This window comes from Sardina pilchardus, chromosome 1 (assembly GCF_963854185.1).
Source record: "Sardina pilchardus chromosome 1, fSarPil1.1, whole genome shotgun sequence".
NCBI lineage: Eukaryota > Metazoa > Chordata > Actinopteri > Clupeiformes > Clupeidae > Sardina > Sardina pilchardus.
This window is the reverse complement of record NC_084994.1, coordinates 12,682,698-12,697,697: the sequence shown is the minus strand read 5'-3', so window position 1 is coordinate 12,697,697 and position 15,000 is coordinate 12,682,698. Positions and strand designations below refer to the sequence as shown.

Sequence of the window (15,000 nt, the reverse complement as noted above, 5' to 3'; positions counted from 1 at the left end):
TGATGTAAATTATTTCATTCAGGCTTCGCCCTGGGCAGCACCATCGAGTCGAAGACCAAAGGCATCTGGATGTGGTGTGTGCCCCACCCCATTAAACAAGGTGGGCAAATTCATTAATTGATTGATTGATTAATTCATTAATTTCTTTGTTTGTTTGTTTGTTTATCTATCCATTTATCCATCTATGTATTAACATGTTTATAAATACAATTTTTAATGTGTATTAGTCTTTTAAACAAACAAAAAAAAACATGACAATTTGTCAATATTAAAAATAAGGAGAAATGTATTTAGTACTAAAAGCATGTTATCTGTCAGCACTGGCTTGTGTATCTGTGTCTGTCCTTGGGTGAGGTGTGGTGCTCTAGACTTCTTTTGTGGTGAATTACTGTCATTGCTGTCACTATGGTTACCATGTGGAACACAGGAAGTGGATTGCTGTGATAAATGGGGTGAATTCCGTTTCAGGACACACGCTGGTGCTGCTAGACACTGAAGGACTTGGTGATGTCGACAAGGTGAGGACAGTAACATTGAGGACAGTGTTGCACTATACATTCTGTAATTCCATACGTGCACAGGTTATGCAGTATACTGTTAGGGTGCCTCCCACAGAGGCTAACCAGCAGCCAAGTCTGTTTGCCCTTAAACAACATGAGACAGGATACAAAGTAATGCACAGATGGCTGCCAGCTGTCGCAAATGCATCACATGCTGCAAATGCAAACGTGCACTGCCAGTAGGCTGAATGCCCAACCAAAACCCCCACAGGAAACACAGCAACAGCACTGTGTTCGTGAGCAGCAAGTAGGATTCTTTAGTAGCTAGCTGATGCAGAGCAAGCAAAACGTTTAGCCTGCCAAAAAAACAAAGCAGCAACACACCTTGCCTTCGTGGGCATTCCACCGGGGTTTGCTTTAAGCAAAACGTTTAGCCTGAGTGCCCTGACAAAGAACCAAAGCAGCAACAAACAGCCTCACCTGATGGTAGTTTTCCTGGCTACTGCATGCTAGCCCAGCTCCTTAGCCACTACAACACCACCACCACTACAGTTTCATGATAGGCTCTACCACTATGATGCCATTCACCAATGTTTTTTTTTCAGACAAATACCTTCCTTGTTCGGTGTTTTGTTGAATTAGACCCACAACACCTCCAGACCCATGTCTCTCATAATGGGCTCCCATGATAGGCTCCCTATCCAGATACCACCATATTATATTCCCAGATACCACCAAGTACCCAGAATCCACCAAATACCCAGATACCACCAAATACCCAGATGCCAAAATACTCCAGTATTCCGTCATTGGTGTCCATTGCCATTGGCGTTTATCATCCGATTCATCCATAGTTATACCTCAGACCTGAACGAACCTGAGGACAATGTATGTGAAACGTGTTGTTGTTCGCTCTGGGTGAAATAGATTAAAGTCAATTGGGGTTAAGTGCCTTGCTCAAGGGCACAATTGGGGTTAAGTGCCTTGCTCAAGGGCACAATGGTGGAAGTCAAGAATTGAACCCACAACTTTTCAGGCTAGTGGGTGCCAGCCCAGCTTCTAAAGCACTATACTGCAATACCAGTTACAGAAGGAATACTGTCCATTGCACCATAATTCAAGTGGATTATATGAAGAGTTTGGTTCCAAAACGCTATATCCACCATTTTAATGAATTTTCATAAATATTTATATTTATCTTTACTCAATCAAAACAAAACAACTGCATTTTTATTGATATTACCTGAAATACATAATTAAATAACATGACTTTTTAATGTTTTTAAAAATGGATATATAGCGTTTTGGAATCAAACTCTTCATATCTAAAAAGACTAAACTCCATACTCAACCAGATGCATGTCTCTCATTAAAATGTCATTGACGATTGACGATCTCGTTCCACAGGGCGATGAGAAGAACGATGCCTGGGTCTTCTGTCTGGCTGTGCTGCTCAGTAGCACCATGGTCTACAACAGCAGAGGCACCATCGACAACCAGGCCATAGAGAAACTGCAGTATCCTTACGTCTCTCTCTCTCTCTCTCACACTCACACACACACACACACACACACACACACACACACAAAAAGGGTCATTGTGTTTGCCTTTTCATGCTAGCTAGAATTTAACCATTAAAGCTAAATGCTAAATGCAACATTAGTAATTATTTTCTTAGCCAATCACAGCTACGTGACGGAGCTGACAGAACAGATCCAGGTAAAGTCCGGAGGGGCCAGTAAACAGGACGACGATGACGAGATCCCGGAGGAGTGCGAGTTTGTCCGCTTCTTCCCCGGCTTTGTGTGGGCTGTTCGGGATTTCACCCTGGAGAGGAAGATCGACGGTCGTGATGTGAGTGAGGACGAGTACCTGGACTTTGCCCTGCAACTAAAGAAAGGTTTGTCTCGTTGAATAACCAAACGTACCCTCTTTTTGTTGACAAAAGGAAGTATTGCAATTATTTTTAAGTGCAGCGTGTTGTTTCACCTAGCCATACACTTCCTGTGTTAGTTTGAAATTATAGAAATGTATATCATGCTATGTAAAGCTTACATTTTAAATAAGTTGGCAGTAATTATCTTCTGGATCTGCATCCACAGGTTTGAATCCCAAGGTGGTGGCCTACAACCTCCCGAGACAGTGCATCAGGAACTTCTTCCCGACCCGGAAGTGCTTCACCTTCCCGTTCCCAACGGAGGCAAAAAACATGAAACGCCTGGACAACATGGCTGAGACCGACCTTGACCCGGACTTCCTGAAAGTGGCTGATCGTTTCTGCAGCTACGTATTCGCAGAGTGCCGTGTGAAGACCGTGAAGGGAGGTCACAAGGTCACCGGCAGCCGTGAGTGACAGTCTCCTTTTTATCTTATGGAAGCCTGTTTCCGTCAGATGGGGAAAAATTAACTGACAGCCCAGACATTATGGGGTACACTATCCATATCATTAAAGCCTACCTTACGCTGACAGACTTTGACAAGATTTGGGAAAGATTCTTGAAAGATTGTAGTCTCTGAACTAATGCCCCTCATTCAAGCTTTGCTCAAAAGAATACAATCTTTCAAGAATCTTTCCCAAATCTTGTCAAAGTCTGTCAGTGTAAGGCTTAACACGTTATCGCCACCTACTGGTGAATCCATAGAATCCATAGCCTCGTTTTGATTTACAATGGCCGCTTGACTGATGTCTTTCAAAGTGCAAATACATTGCACATAATACATTACAATTTTACACAATTTTAAAATGTTGCTATCAAACTACTGTTTGGAGGAATTTAAAATAATGTGAATGCAATGTTAGTTTCACTTATACCCTGAATCTATCTATAATTGGATTTGAGCTCTAGATTGACTGACCAGAGCCCCGGTCCCTAGAGGTCAGTCATCTAGAGAAGATCTATCTGTATAAAACAATGGTTACAAATGTAACCGCGGTTCTAGGAATTTCAGATGACCACCAGAGGTGGTGCTTATAACACCTAGATGTCCACATGTACATGAGAAATGAAATAGAGCAATTCAACACTCAAAGCTTAAAATGTTATTATCATACTGCTGTTTACAATAATCTAAAATCGATGATCTTATTTTACTTACACCCTGATACCCTAGGATCATTGAATCATTTTCCCATTGTCTGTAGGGTTCAGCTATCTTGTGAAGATCTACGTGGAGACCATCAACAGTGGCAAGGTTCCCTGTCTGGAGAACGCAGTGGTTGCCATGGCAGAGATCGAGAACCAGACGGCTGTGAACGAAGCCTTCCGGCTCTTTGAGCAGGGCATGGAGGACCTTAAGAAGAACTTCCCCATTGATCTCGGACCTCTCTCGACGGAACACCAACGCCTCTCTACCATGACAACGCAGGAGTTCCTGAAACGTTCCTTCAAGGACACAGAGGGGAAGTACATGGCACAGCTGCAGGTGAGTTTGGAGCTGTTAGTACCCCCCCCCCCCTTAACAATCTGCATAGAAAAGTGTCCTACAGTGATTTGTTTGTTTGTTTTGTTTACTTAATTGTTTGCTTTGTTTGCATTAAAGTTAATGCAAAAACGATTATAATTATTCCATTATTTAGTATAGTCATTCCATATCACAACCCCTGAAGTCCAAATGCAAGCATAAAACTTCAGAGTGTTACCCTTCATTTGAGACCAAGATTATGCTTCCACACAAAGGGGTTCATATGCAGTAAACATTTGATTGTCAGTATGCATTTTGAATAACAAAATGTCCTATTGGGAGTTTCCATAGGGCATTTTAAAAACGCATGAGCATACCTAGGCAAATAATGGTCTACAGCACTCATATTTCATGCTACATTGATCTGCTTTTGTATACAGCTTCACAATACTTGGTGCTAGGGCTCAGTTGTGTTTCTAGGTCATTTGATATGACTTAAGGCTGAAATGTGGTCCGTTTAGAGATGCTTGCAATCTGGCAAGAAGAAAACATATTTATTCTAGCCTCTGTAGCCCTGTGTCAGTACATCACACAGTTATTCTGCTTGTCTGCTCTGAATCTACTGTGTCTCAAGAGGTCAGGTATGTGATTATAGGTCAAACTAGGTGGGAACAGTGGCCTCTAAAACTGGTGCTGTGCCATTTCAGAAAAAGTTTGAAATTGGTACTGTGAATGATAGTGTGAAACAAGTTACTAAGTTAATTAAAATTACTGTTTTATATTCTGGTAGCTAGTGGCTTTTGGCTGTATGTATTCTAGTAGTCCTGTTGCATTGATTGAACATGTGTGTTGTGGCTCCCCCTCTGACAGGAGAAAGTGGCAAAGCTCTATGATCAGCTGATCAACGAGAACATGGAAGCCTCAGTAAAGCAGTGCCGGAAGCTTCTCTCTGACCTGTACGCGCCGATGGCCGCCAACATTCAGCAGGGCAGCTATTCCAAGCCAGGCGGGTACGAGATCTACTGCCGCGACCGAGACACCATGGTGGCCAAGTACCGGCAGCATGGCAAGAAGGGCATGAAGGTGAGTGGCATACAGTATATACACAGGGTTATCTACATACACAGTATGTTACAAAAAAAACAAACAAAAACAATTATCTATAATCAGTTCATATTGCCTTAGACAATTTGTGCATAATCAGAATATTGTTGAAGATTATTTATCAGAATTTGAGTTTGGTTACACTCTATTTGGATTTGATTATGGGGCGTTTCAACCAAGTCTGAAAGCCAGTCTGAATTTACCCATCCAATAACATCTTAGGATGACAAATGCCTTATTCACTGTTTGTGTCACAGTTATTGCACTTGTCTTGTATAACAGCTAGTAGTTGTATAACGATCACGGAATCTAATCATCTTGCTGCTGCAGAAGCAGCAATTTTGATCAAATTAACTCAGCCTCACTCAGGTAACATAGACTTCCCTGTTGCTCATTATCTGTCTGTCAATCAACATATGAAGCGAGCCCAATGCCCAAATGATTTGATTAGGTCAAAGATGTAATATTCGAGACTTCTCATTTGAGTGAGTCCAGACCTCAAATTTTTGTTACGCCATTTTTCTTGTGTGTGTGTGTGTGTGTGTGTGTGCGTGTGTGTGTTGCCATCCTCTCACTGTATTTTCTGTGTTGTCCGCAGGGGGAGGAGATATTGGAGGAGTTTCTTCAGCAGAGGAACGCTGAGGCCAACGCCATCCTGATGGCAGACGAGAAACTCACCGCAGCCGACAAACAAATGGCCGGTAAGATGTCTTGTCCGCCATCATGCCGACCATGGTCTGTTTCAGTCCTATGCTGTGACCGTAAGAGCCAATCAGAATGAAAACCTCAATCCTTCTAGTTGCATGCAGATCTGACTAAGTTACTGTACAGTTAGATAGGCCTAACACCTTGGAATTGGAATTTGCCAGTGACATTAATACCGATAAATCATAATTGTTACATTTGTTCACGTTCATTAAGCAAATGTCAATAATTGTCGTCAAAACCTACTTGTCGTCCTCCGTCTTCCATCTTCAATCTTCCATGTCATGTCATGTCATGGAAGATTGAAAGCATGGCTATAAAGTGCAGGGAATTGTTCAGGAGGAAAAGCTATTTTTAGTCAATGCTAGTGTCTTTTTAGTCCCATGATGTTTCGCGCGCGCACACACACACACACACACACACACACACGCACACTCATCCACCTAAAACACTTCAGTAACCATTGGCGCAGCCCACCTCTCTTATATGATCCTCTCCTCTCTCCCTGCCCCCCTTATATTTTCTGGACCTGATGGGACCTGATGCAACTTCCTGGACATCGCCTCTCATTATGCGGACCGATGCACCGACCGTCTAATCGATCACTTCTTACCCATAACTGGACCGCACTGCACCCCTCCAACCCAACCCAACCCCCTCCACCCACGCTACCCCCATCACCTCTCACACCCCCAGAGGCCCGTGAGCAGGCGGCGGTTCAGGAGCAGCAGGCCAAGGTGGCGGCGCAGCGTCAAGAGGACCTGCAGCGAGCGCTCGAGGATGAGAAACGCAACCAGGAGGAGCGCTTGAGACGCATGGAGGAGAAGATGGAGGAGGAGAAACACCTCCAGCGCGAGGAGCTGGACCGCGCTCTGGAGAGCAAGCTGAAGGAGCAGCGGGAGATGATGGAGAAGGGCTTCAGGGACAAGGCCGAGATCATGAGCCAGGAGATCGAGCAGCTCAAGAAGGAGAGGGAGAATCAGAAGGAGGCCGACCCGGGATTCTTCCAGAAATTCATCATGCCTGTGGCCAAGCTCGGCACAAACATCCTCTCCTCTGTCCTGCAGTACAAAGCAATGGGCAAAATGGGCAGAATGTTCAAATAGACACATAGTCAAATGTACACCTTTGTACTTTGCTTGGCATTTAAATTAGGGCCCCACAACTCCATTGATTCCAATTTCCAAACAACGTGAGCCATTTAGCCTACTCTGACATCTGGGCCAGATGATTAGAGATAAAATATTATCCTTATGAAGTAGTTCCGTTATTTAGTTTAGGCACTGATTTGGACCCAGGTTCAGCTTGCCTTCACTATAGCTTACTTGTTATTCACATTTTGTAGCACTGTCTGCGGTACATAATGCCATTTCATTGTTTGCCATTTGATTGACTCGATTATTTGTTTATTGTGAAGTTCCATCCCTATCTGATGTCTGTTGTTTAGTCAAAGGAATAAATAGTTTTTCCTTTTCCTCTAATGTGTTTGTCATTTCAACACGGAGAATACAGTAGGTTATGTGTATGATTATTGTCCTCTGTGAATCAAGAGTGTCACATTTTGGGAGAGCAGTTCAGGTTGCCTTTACCCTCATTTTTTGTTCTACTCTCATGGTGAGTACCGCTATTAAATCTGGTGTTATTTACCGTTGGTTGACACTTTTTTGTTTGTTTGTGTTTTTCACCTTTCACTTTCATGATATATTTTTTTGTTCTAATCTCATGGTGAAGTGAAGTGCCGTTATCAAGTCTAATTTTATTTTGGTTTACACTTATTGGTGAAACACTTTTTGTTTGTTTGTTTGTTTTATCACCTTTCACTTTGAGAGTGGTTCAGGTTGCCTTTACTATCTTGTTTGTTATTCTTATTTTACGTTACATTACATTAAGTGATGCAATTGATTTGACTAATTGATATTACAGTGTTATTTTCCAACTTCCAAAGTCTGCATTTGCACATGTGAACGTTCTCTGCTTATTGCATTTCAATACACATTTTGGACCTCTGTCTATATGGTGCACCTATCACATTTCAATAAAAACATGTTGAACCTCAATTTAGATTTCAGGGTATTTATTTTTGTGACACCAAGAAGACAATGTTTTTGTTGTTGTTTGTTTGTTTGTTTGTTTTTGTTATTTGTAACTACGTTTATTCTCATTTAGGCCTAGGAGATTTAGATGAGGTTCAGGCGGCTCCAAGGTAGATGCAAAGTTGTGTAGAAAGTAGTTAGGAATTTGATTGGCTCTGGTTGAAGGATAATAGATTCTGATTGGATCTTCAGAAAGATTTTTGGATTAAGTACATCTGTCTCATGAATGCGGCAAAGTTGAAACTAAAAACAAATAGTGTTACTAATGTATGATATGACACCGTAATGGAGTTGTTAGTTGTGATTGGTTGGTGATGGGGGAAGGTTTAGCTCTTACTGGCTGTAAGAAAGAGCGAGGGGAGCTGTGATTGGACAAGCGTGTTGTTTTTCCCCTCCACAGAGGAGGCGCAGAAGAAAGAGCTTCTGGAACAGAAAAACAGGATGGAGGAGGAGAGGAACCGACAGCTAGAGAGTCTCCTGGAGGAGGAGAAGAGAAGTCACGAGGAGAACCTCAACCATCTCAACGTGAGTGTTGTGTGTGTGTGTGTGTGTGTGTGTGTGTGTGTGTGTGTGTGTGTGTGTGTGTGTGTGTGTGTGTGTGTGTGTGTCGATGTGTGGCTGTGTGTTTGTAGTGTTGTGTCTATGTGTGTGTGCACCTGTGTAGTGAATGTGTGTGTGAGTGTGGAACCTCAACCATCTCAATGTGAGTGTTGTGCAATGTGTGTGTGGCTGTGTGTTTGTAGTGCATGTGTATTTGTAGTGTAGTAGTGTCTATGTGTGTGTGTGTGTGAGTCTGTGTAGTGAATGTGTGTTTGTAGTGTAGTGTATTTGTAGTGTAGTAGTGTCTATGTGTGTGTGTGTGTGTGTGTGTGTGAGTCTGTGCAGTGAATGTGTGTTTGTAGTGTAGTGTATGTGTGTGTGTGTGTGTGTGTGTGTGTGTGTGTGTGTGTGTGTGTGTGTGAGAGAGTGTGTAGTGAATGTGTGTTTGTAGTGTAGTGAATGTGTGTGTGTGTGTTTAAATGACTGCCTGTGCATATTCACTTCAACTTTATCTTCTCTGTTCCTCCTCCTCCTCCTCCATCTCCTCCCCCTCAGGAGAAGCTGAAGCAGGAGTATGCGCTGCTGGCGTCGGAGCAGAAGGTGGCGCTAGAGAGCAAGCTGGCAGAGCAGAAGGCACTCCTCGCTCAGGGCTTCCACCAGCAGGAGCAGGAGCTGAAGGAGCAGATCCAGCAGCTGAAGAAGGAGCAGGCCCAGAGGGAGGCCGAGGAGGCGCGCTTGCGTCAGGAGGAGGCGCGTCAGGAGAGGGAGGAGCAGCAGCAAGCCGCCAAGGCCACCATGCAGGTAGGAGGAGAAGAATCAAAGAGGTCGGGGGTATTGGGGTAGATTAGATGCCACCATGCAGGTATAGGAGGAGAAGAATCAAAGAGGTCGGGGGTATTGGGGTAGATTAGATGCCACCATGCAGGTAGGAGGAGCAGGATCAGAGAGGTTGGGGGGTATTGGGGTAGATTAGATGCCACCATGCAGGTAGGAGGGGCAGGATCTTAGAGGTTGGGGGGTATTAGATTACTAGGGCAGGTTTAGGGGTAGATTAGATGCTACCATGCAGGTATAGGGGGAGCAGGATCAGAGAGGTCAGGGATGTACTGAGTTAGGGCACGTATAGGGGTTACTGGGGTAGATTGGGTAGATTTGATTACTAGGGCAGGTATATAGGAGTACTGGGGTGGATTAGATTGCTAGAGCAGATATAGAGGGGTACTGGGATAGATTATAGGGAGTGGTAGAGAGTTGGTGGAGGAGGGAGAAGGAGATGCAAGTTATACTGTAACATAATCTGTGCTTGATTTGTAACAGTACGATCATGTCACTATCAAGTAGTAGAGAACACAGATAAAATGATCTTTAAATGTTGTGATATTCATTTTCCATTAAGTGCACAGAGTTGGTGTTTGATTTGAGACACTATTCTGTTGAAATATTCACCCTTCACAAGTAAGCACACAGGGCACTGCATTAAAGTGTACTGACGGAAGTATGCCATTTGAGGCAGAGGGTAAGACTAAATCCAGTGAGTGAACCACAACTAAAGATAAACTGTAATAACTCTGTGCGCCCTCTCCAGTTGTTCGGCAGGATCCTGGAGACGTACTACAAGTTCCAGCAGAAGAGGGAGGACCGACGTCTCCAAGACGTTCTGGCCCAGAAGGAGAAAAACGACTACAAGAACAAGGTGTTGAAAGACACGGCCGAAATCGGAGAAGTTCCAGAGGTGCCAGTGGTGAAAGAGGTCCCGAAGGTGAAGGAGGTCCCAAAGGTGAAGGAGGTCCCTGGGTCATCAGAAGGTCTTCCAGCAGGACAGAAGAAAGTTTAAGATGTTGTTTGTTGTCTTGTTCTTTTGTACTAAGATCAATTATTTGGTACATAGATTCATAGATTTGCAAAGGTACTTGTGGTTAATGTTTGTCCATATATTTCTAGATGGGCTTTGGGGTGGGAATGCAAACTATACAACTCTATAAAAATGCAAAATAAATAGGTAAAATATGTATTTTTTGATGAAACACTGAATTATGTGTTTAAATATATTTTTACATTTTTGCTGAATTGTAATCTACTCACTTAACTCAACCATCTACCCACACAAAAAATATCCACTTGACCGCAACTTCTCACAAAGTTGACATGCACAATGGATGTATCCATACAGAAAGTTTTCCGCAGCCTATTGGGGCTTGGAGTTGAAGGATTCAGGTTGTTTCAGTGGGCATTTGAGAGATATAATCTGGCCAATATGGTAATGACTGGAGCGAATACTGTAATAATGTACTAATATCCCTCTGTTTATTGGATATAAAGTGTCACACATGCCGGTACGTTTCTAGTGATGGGCTTTGGGGTTGGGATGCAAACTGTGAAACTCTGTAAAATAAATACAATGGTAAACACTGATGTTGTTATATGTAGTGTGTACAAACACACATAGACTATAAATGGCCATCATGTTTGTCAATAAACATCAATATTTCTCTCTCTGCTTGTGGTGAACTGTGATCTACTGTAGTCACTTAATTAAACCCACAAACAAAAAATAGCCCCTTGACTATCACAAAGTTCCACACACACACCAACACATCTGCACACACACTCATTAGCCTACTTCTTCCAGCAGTGGCCTAGGAGATGCTGTTATGCAGTGACCAGAGTCAAAGGAACCACAGGCACTGTTTGATCGTGTTTGATCTGTGTTCAAATCCCTCATATGGCTCTTGCTTGGACAGTTAAAGTGGAAAACGTTTGTGCACATCCCAGGTCAAGGTGCAGAACAAGGGTAAATCATAAAAATGGAAAAAGGTTCGCACACTTGAAATCCTTCTTTTTGGTTTTATTTTCTCTTTTCTCTAGCACAGACCACACGGTCGAAACGTTATTCTGTGCTAGAGAAAAGAGAAAATAAAACCAAAAAGAAGGATTTCAAGTGTGCAAACCTTTTTCCATTTTTTTTATTTTTTTATTTTCTTGCTTGGACAGGCCTAAGGGTTGAAAAGGGGCGATGTAAAACTCAGAGATTCAATCCCTTATCAAAAAATCCTATAGGATTCTAATCAGATTTTGCAACCAAAATCATATAGGATTCCAATAGCAACAAATAGGATTTTGGTTCCAAATCTGATTGGAAACCAATAGGATTGTTTGATGACGGGTTGTTTTTTAATCGTGCTCATACATTGCTGCAATTCCTTACATCAACACGCTTGTTATTCCATATTTCTTTCCAAAGAAGATGTTAAATTCTTCCTATATTAATGAGACACAATTTGCCATATGCCTACTTTCCCCTTTCCTGTTCCATATAAAACATATAACATAAAAAACCTACTGCATTTGTCAAACGCCATATTTTGTCAAACAAATTGCTTTAGGCTGTAGGCCTAGCCTATAATATTGTTGTCTCCCATGACTGATTCAATGAGCAAATATGCGCATGCTTGCGTAACGGTTACGTGGCTACTCGAAAGTGAAAGTGACGGGGATGTCGAGAAGTCGGATCTCTTCGTGTGAGTAATAGCCTACATTTACAACCCTCCTTCTATAAAAAACCGATAGGGGATGGCGGATGCACTGACTGAGTGCTATGCGTTTGTGTCTAAAGGCGAGTATACGCCTAGCCGATTTAAGCATATACGCTGCAATGCCGACTGGTTGTTCAGGACAGTCCTGTTTGGCCGCTTCTTTTTCCTTTTCAGGCGTAGCCTAGCACTGCGTGCTAATCCAAATATTCGTCGACGACTGTACAGCAGTGGAGTCCGACTCTGATTCCTCCGTCAACAAGACCTTCAGCCAAGGTAGGCTATGTTGCGCATCTACATTACACAGGCTTGCGTTTATTCAGCCTGTTATTTTATGCTCAACATCAGCAAAACCAAGGAGCTGATAGTGGACTGCAGGAGGCTGCGTAGGGAGGAGCGTACCTACGCCCTTTATTGGGGGCACAGCTGTGGTCAGAGTCAGCTGTTTCAGATTCATTGGAATTAATTTCATCATTAACATTAAAGATGAACTATGCGATTGAGATGTGTAAAATATACAGCTGTAGGGGAAGCTCTGCAGAAGAATCTGCAAGCGAAAACGAAAAGCGAAAGTGAAACCGGCAATGAAATCGCCAAACCTGCATAGTTAACTAACACCAGGGTGATCTGAGCCGGCCACGCCACAGGTGTCACCAATGAGATAATAAGATAACGTCAAACATGAGATAACGATGGAGAGTTAATGCTCTCCACACATAGTAGACATTAATCAAATAAATTTACTTCAAAAAACCTACCACTCTCTTTCTGGTCTGAAGTGGATTTGTAGGTAAAAATCTAGGCGCCTGATCAAATAGATAATAATAAAAAAATGTTTATTGAAAAGAAAAGTGGTCAGTGGTCGACATATTTAGAGGGTTTTCATATACATCCATATACATTTCATATACATCCAGGTTGTCATACAGTACCTAACCCCTGTCCTTCACTGCAAACCATCTGAGGATAGTTCTGTTCTTAACAGTGTAGGTTGTCCAGTTATTAGAGCCAGCCATGTCCAACGGTCCACTCCCCATGGCAGCGCCTGTGTGCCTGATTGAGAACACAGACCAGGGCCTGCAGACGGTGGAGTCGTCCCTCAACCTCCTGCGGAGGATCCAGCAGCCCGTGGTGGTGGTGGCCGTGGTGGGGCTCTACCGCACCGGCAAGTCCTACCTCATGAACCGGCTGGCCGGGCAGCAGTCAGGTACAAAAGTGTTTGATTGACCATTGCAACAACACATCATCGGTAGGGTAAAATGAACCTGTCTCACGAACGTCTAATTCCAGCTCACGTTCCCTATTAGTGCAATGGTGCGCTCATACTGTACACGCTAACCTGAAATAAAGCACAACATAACATCACAGTCACAGTAAAAAGTGATGATGTAAATGATTTCATTCAGGCTTCGCCCTGGGCAGCACCATCGAGTCGAAGACCAAAGGCATCTGGATGTGGTGTGTGCCCCACCCCCTTCAACCAGGTGGGAAAATTTATTTATTGATTGTTTGTTTATCTATCATTTTTTCCATCTATTTATTAACTGTTTTTGTGACATTAACTTTAAGAGTTTTTAGGATTCAACAAAAAAACACATGGTATTGTTTTAATGTTAGGAATGAGGAGAAAGATATTTAGTTCTAAAATATGCTATTTGTTAGTGTGTTGTGTATCCAATACACATCTGTAACTGCTGGTGTGTTCATGAGCAACTGGGACGTGGGAGAACTCTAGTTTGGGGGTGAAGTGGGGTGCGGTACGGTACATCACACCTGAACTGGAGTCTTCCCAGTTTGAAGTGGGGCCAGGAGAAAGTTTGGACATCATTCAGCATTGTGAATGCTCTCACTTGGGAGGTGGAGAGTTCAGAAGTGGGAAACTTCCCACTTCCCAGCCGCATAAATGCACTATCGCCCTTGTGTGTTTGGAGGAGAGGTGTGGTGTTCTAGAATGTTTAGTGAATGGTTACCATGTGTAAAGGAAATATAATGCTGTGACAATGGGGTGAATTTTGTTTCAGGACAAACTCTGGTGCTGCTAGACACTGAAGGACTTGGTGATGTTGACAAGGTGAGGAGAGTAACTGAAAAGTAACTGAAAAGGTACACTGAGTATGATGGTTATGCTGTGTAGGTAGGGCATTTCTCCCCGGGGCTAACCAGATACCAAGTCTATTTACACAACATCAGGCAAGATACAATAACAATACACAACTGACTGCCAGCTGTCACAAACGCAACACGTGTTGTCAAAGTACACAACCTGATGAATGTTCCTCATTAAACTGTCGTCGTTCCGTAGGGCGATGAGAAGAACGACGCCTGGATCTTTTGCCTGGCTGTGTTACTCAGTAGCACCATGGTTTACAACAGCAGAGGCACCATCGACAACCAGGCCATAGAGAAACTGCAGTATCCTTACGTCTCTCTCTCTCTCTCTCACACACACACACACACACACACACACACACACACACACACACACACACACACACACACACAACATAGATAGATAGATAGATAGATAGATAGATAGATAGATAGATAGATAGATACTTTATTGATCCCCAAGGGGAAATTCAAGCAAACACACCCACACACACACACACACACACACACACACACACACACACACACACACACACACACACACACACACACACACACACACCACTATCATAAGAGTTCCTTCCGACAAGAGTTTAATCATTAAAGTTATATGCAATACTACAGTACAGCTACTTTTCCTCAGCCAATCACAGCTACGTGACGGAGCTGACAGAACAGATCCAGGTAAAGTCCGGAGGGGCCAGTAAACAGGATGATGACGAGATCCCAGAGGAGTGTGAGTTTGTCTGCTTCTTCCCCGGCTTTGTGTGGGCTGTTCGAGACTTCACTCTGGAGCGGAAGATCGATGGTCGCAACGTAAGTGAGGACGAGTACCTGGACTTTGCCCTGCAGCTTAAGAAAGGTTTGTCTCATTCAGTGATGCTCTTAGTTTTGTTTATCAGACATCAGGAAACACTATTGAGTACAAGCACACTATTTAAATGTGAAGCTGCATGTTGAGAGTATTTGGCTTCAGTTTCAATCAGTATCTGGATCTGGATTCACAGGTTTGAGTCC

The 15,000-nt window shown here is 43.1% G+C and overlaps 1 protein-coding gene across 6 annotated transcripts in view; it reads left to right on the top strand.

Annotated features, from left to right (window-relative positions):
- LOC134100430 (guanylate-binding protein 1-like) overlaps positions 1–15,000 on the top strand; it is a 22,285-nt gene that overhangs the window by 3,460 nt on the left and 3,825 nt on the right. The window contains exons 3-14 of one of the 6 annotated variants that reach the window (XM_062554066.1): positions 23–100; positions 469–518; positions 1,908–2,017; positions 2,189–2,400; positions 2,603–2,845; positions 3,643–3,923; positions 4,773–4,985; positions 5,605–5,707; positions 6,408–6,700; positions 8,210–8,329; positions 8,900–9,145; positions 9,930–10,831. In XM_062554066.1, the coding sequence (XP_062410050.1) occupies positions 23–100; positions 469–518; positions 1,908–2,017; positions 2,189–2,400; positions 2,603–2,845; positions 3,643–3,923; positions 4,773–4,985; positions 5,605–5,707; positions 6,408–6,700; positions 8,210–8,329; positions 8,900–9,145; positions 9,930–10,178 (2,198 nt within the window). In that variant the 3' untranslated portion in view covers positions 10,179–10,831. Of the gene's footprint in view, positions 1–22; positions 101–468; positions 519–1,907; positions 2,018–2,188; positions 2,401–2,602; positions 2,846–3,642; positions 3,924–4,772; positions 4,986–5,604; positions 5,708–6,407; positions 6,701–8,204; positions 8,330–8,899; positions 9,146–9,929; positions 10,832–11,816; positions 11,863–12,051; positions 12,151–12,859; positions 13,082–13,280; positions 13,359–13,895; positions 13,946–14,176; positions 14,287–14,636; positions 14,846–14,990 lie in introns of those variants that run through there. The other 5 variants (XM_062553655.1, XM_062553989.1, XM_062553897.1 and 2 more) reach the window with 5 other exon arrangements.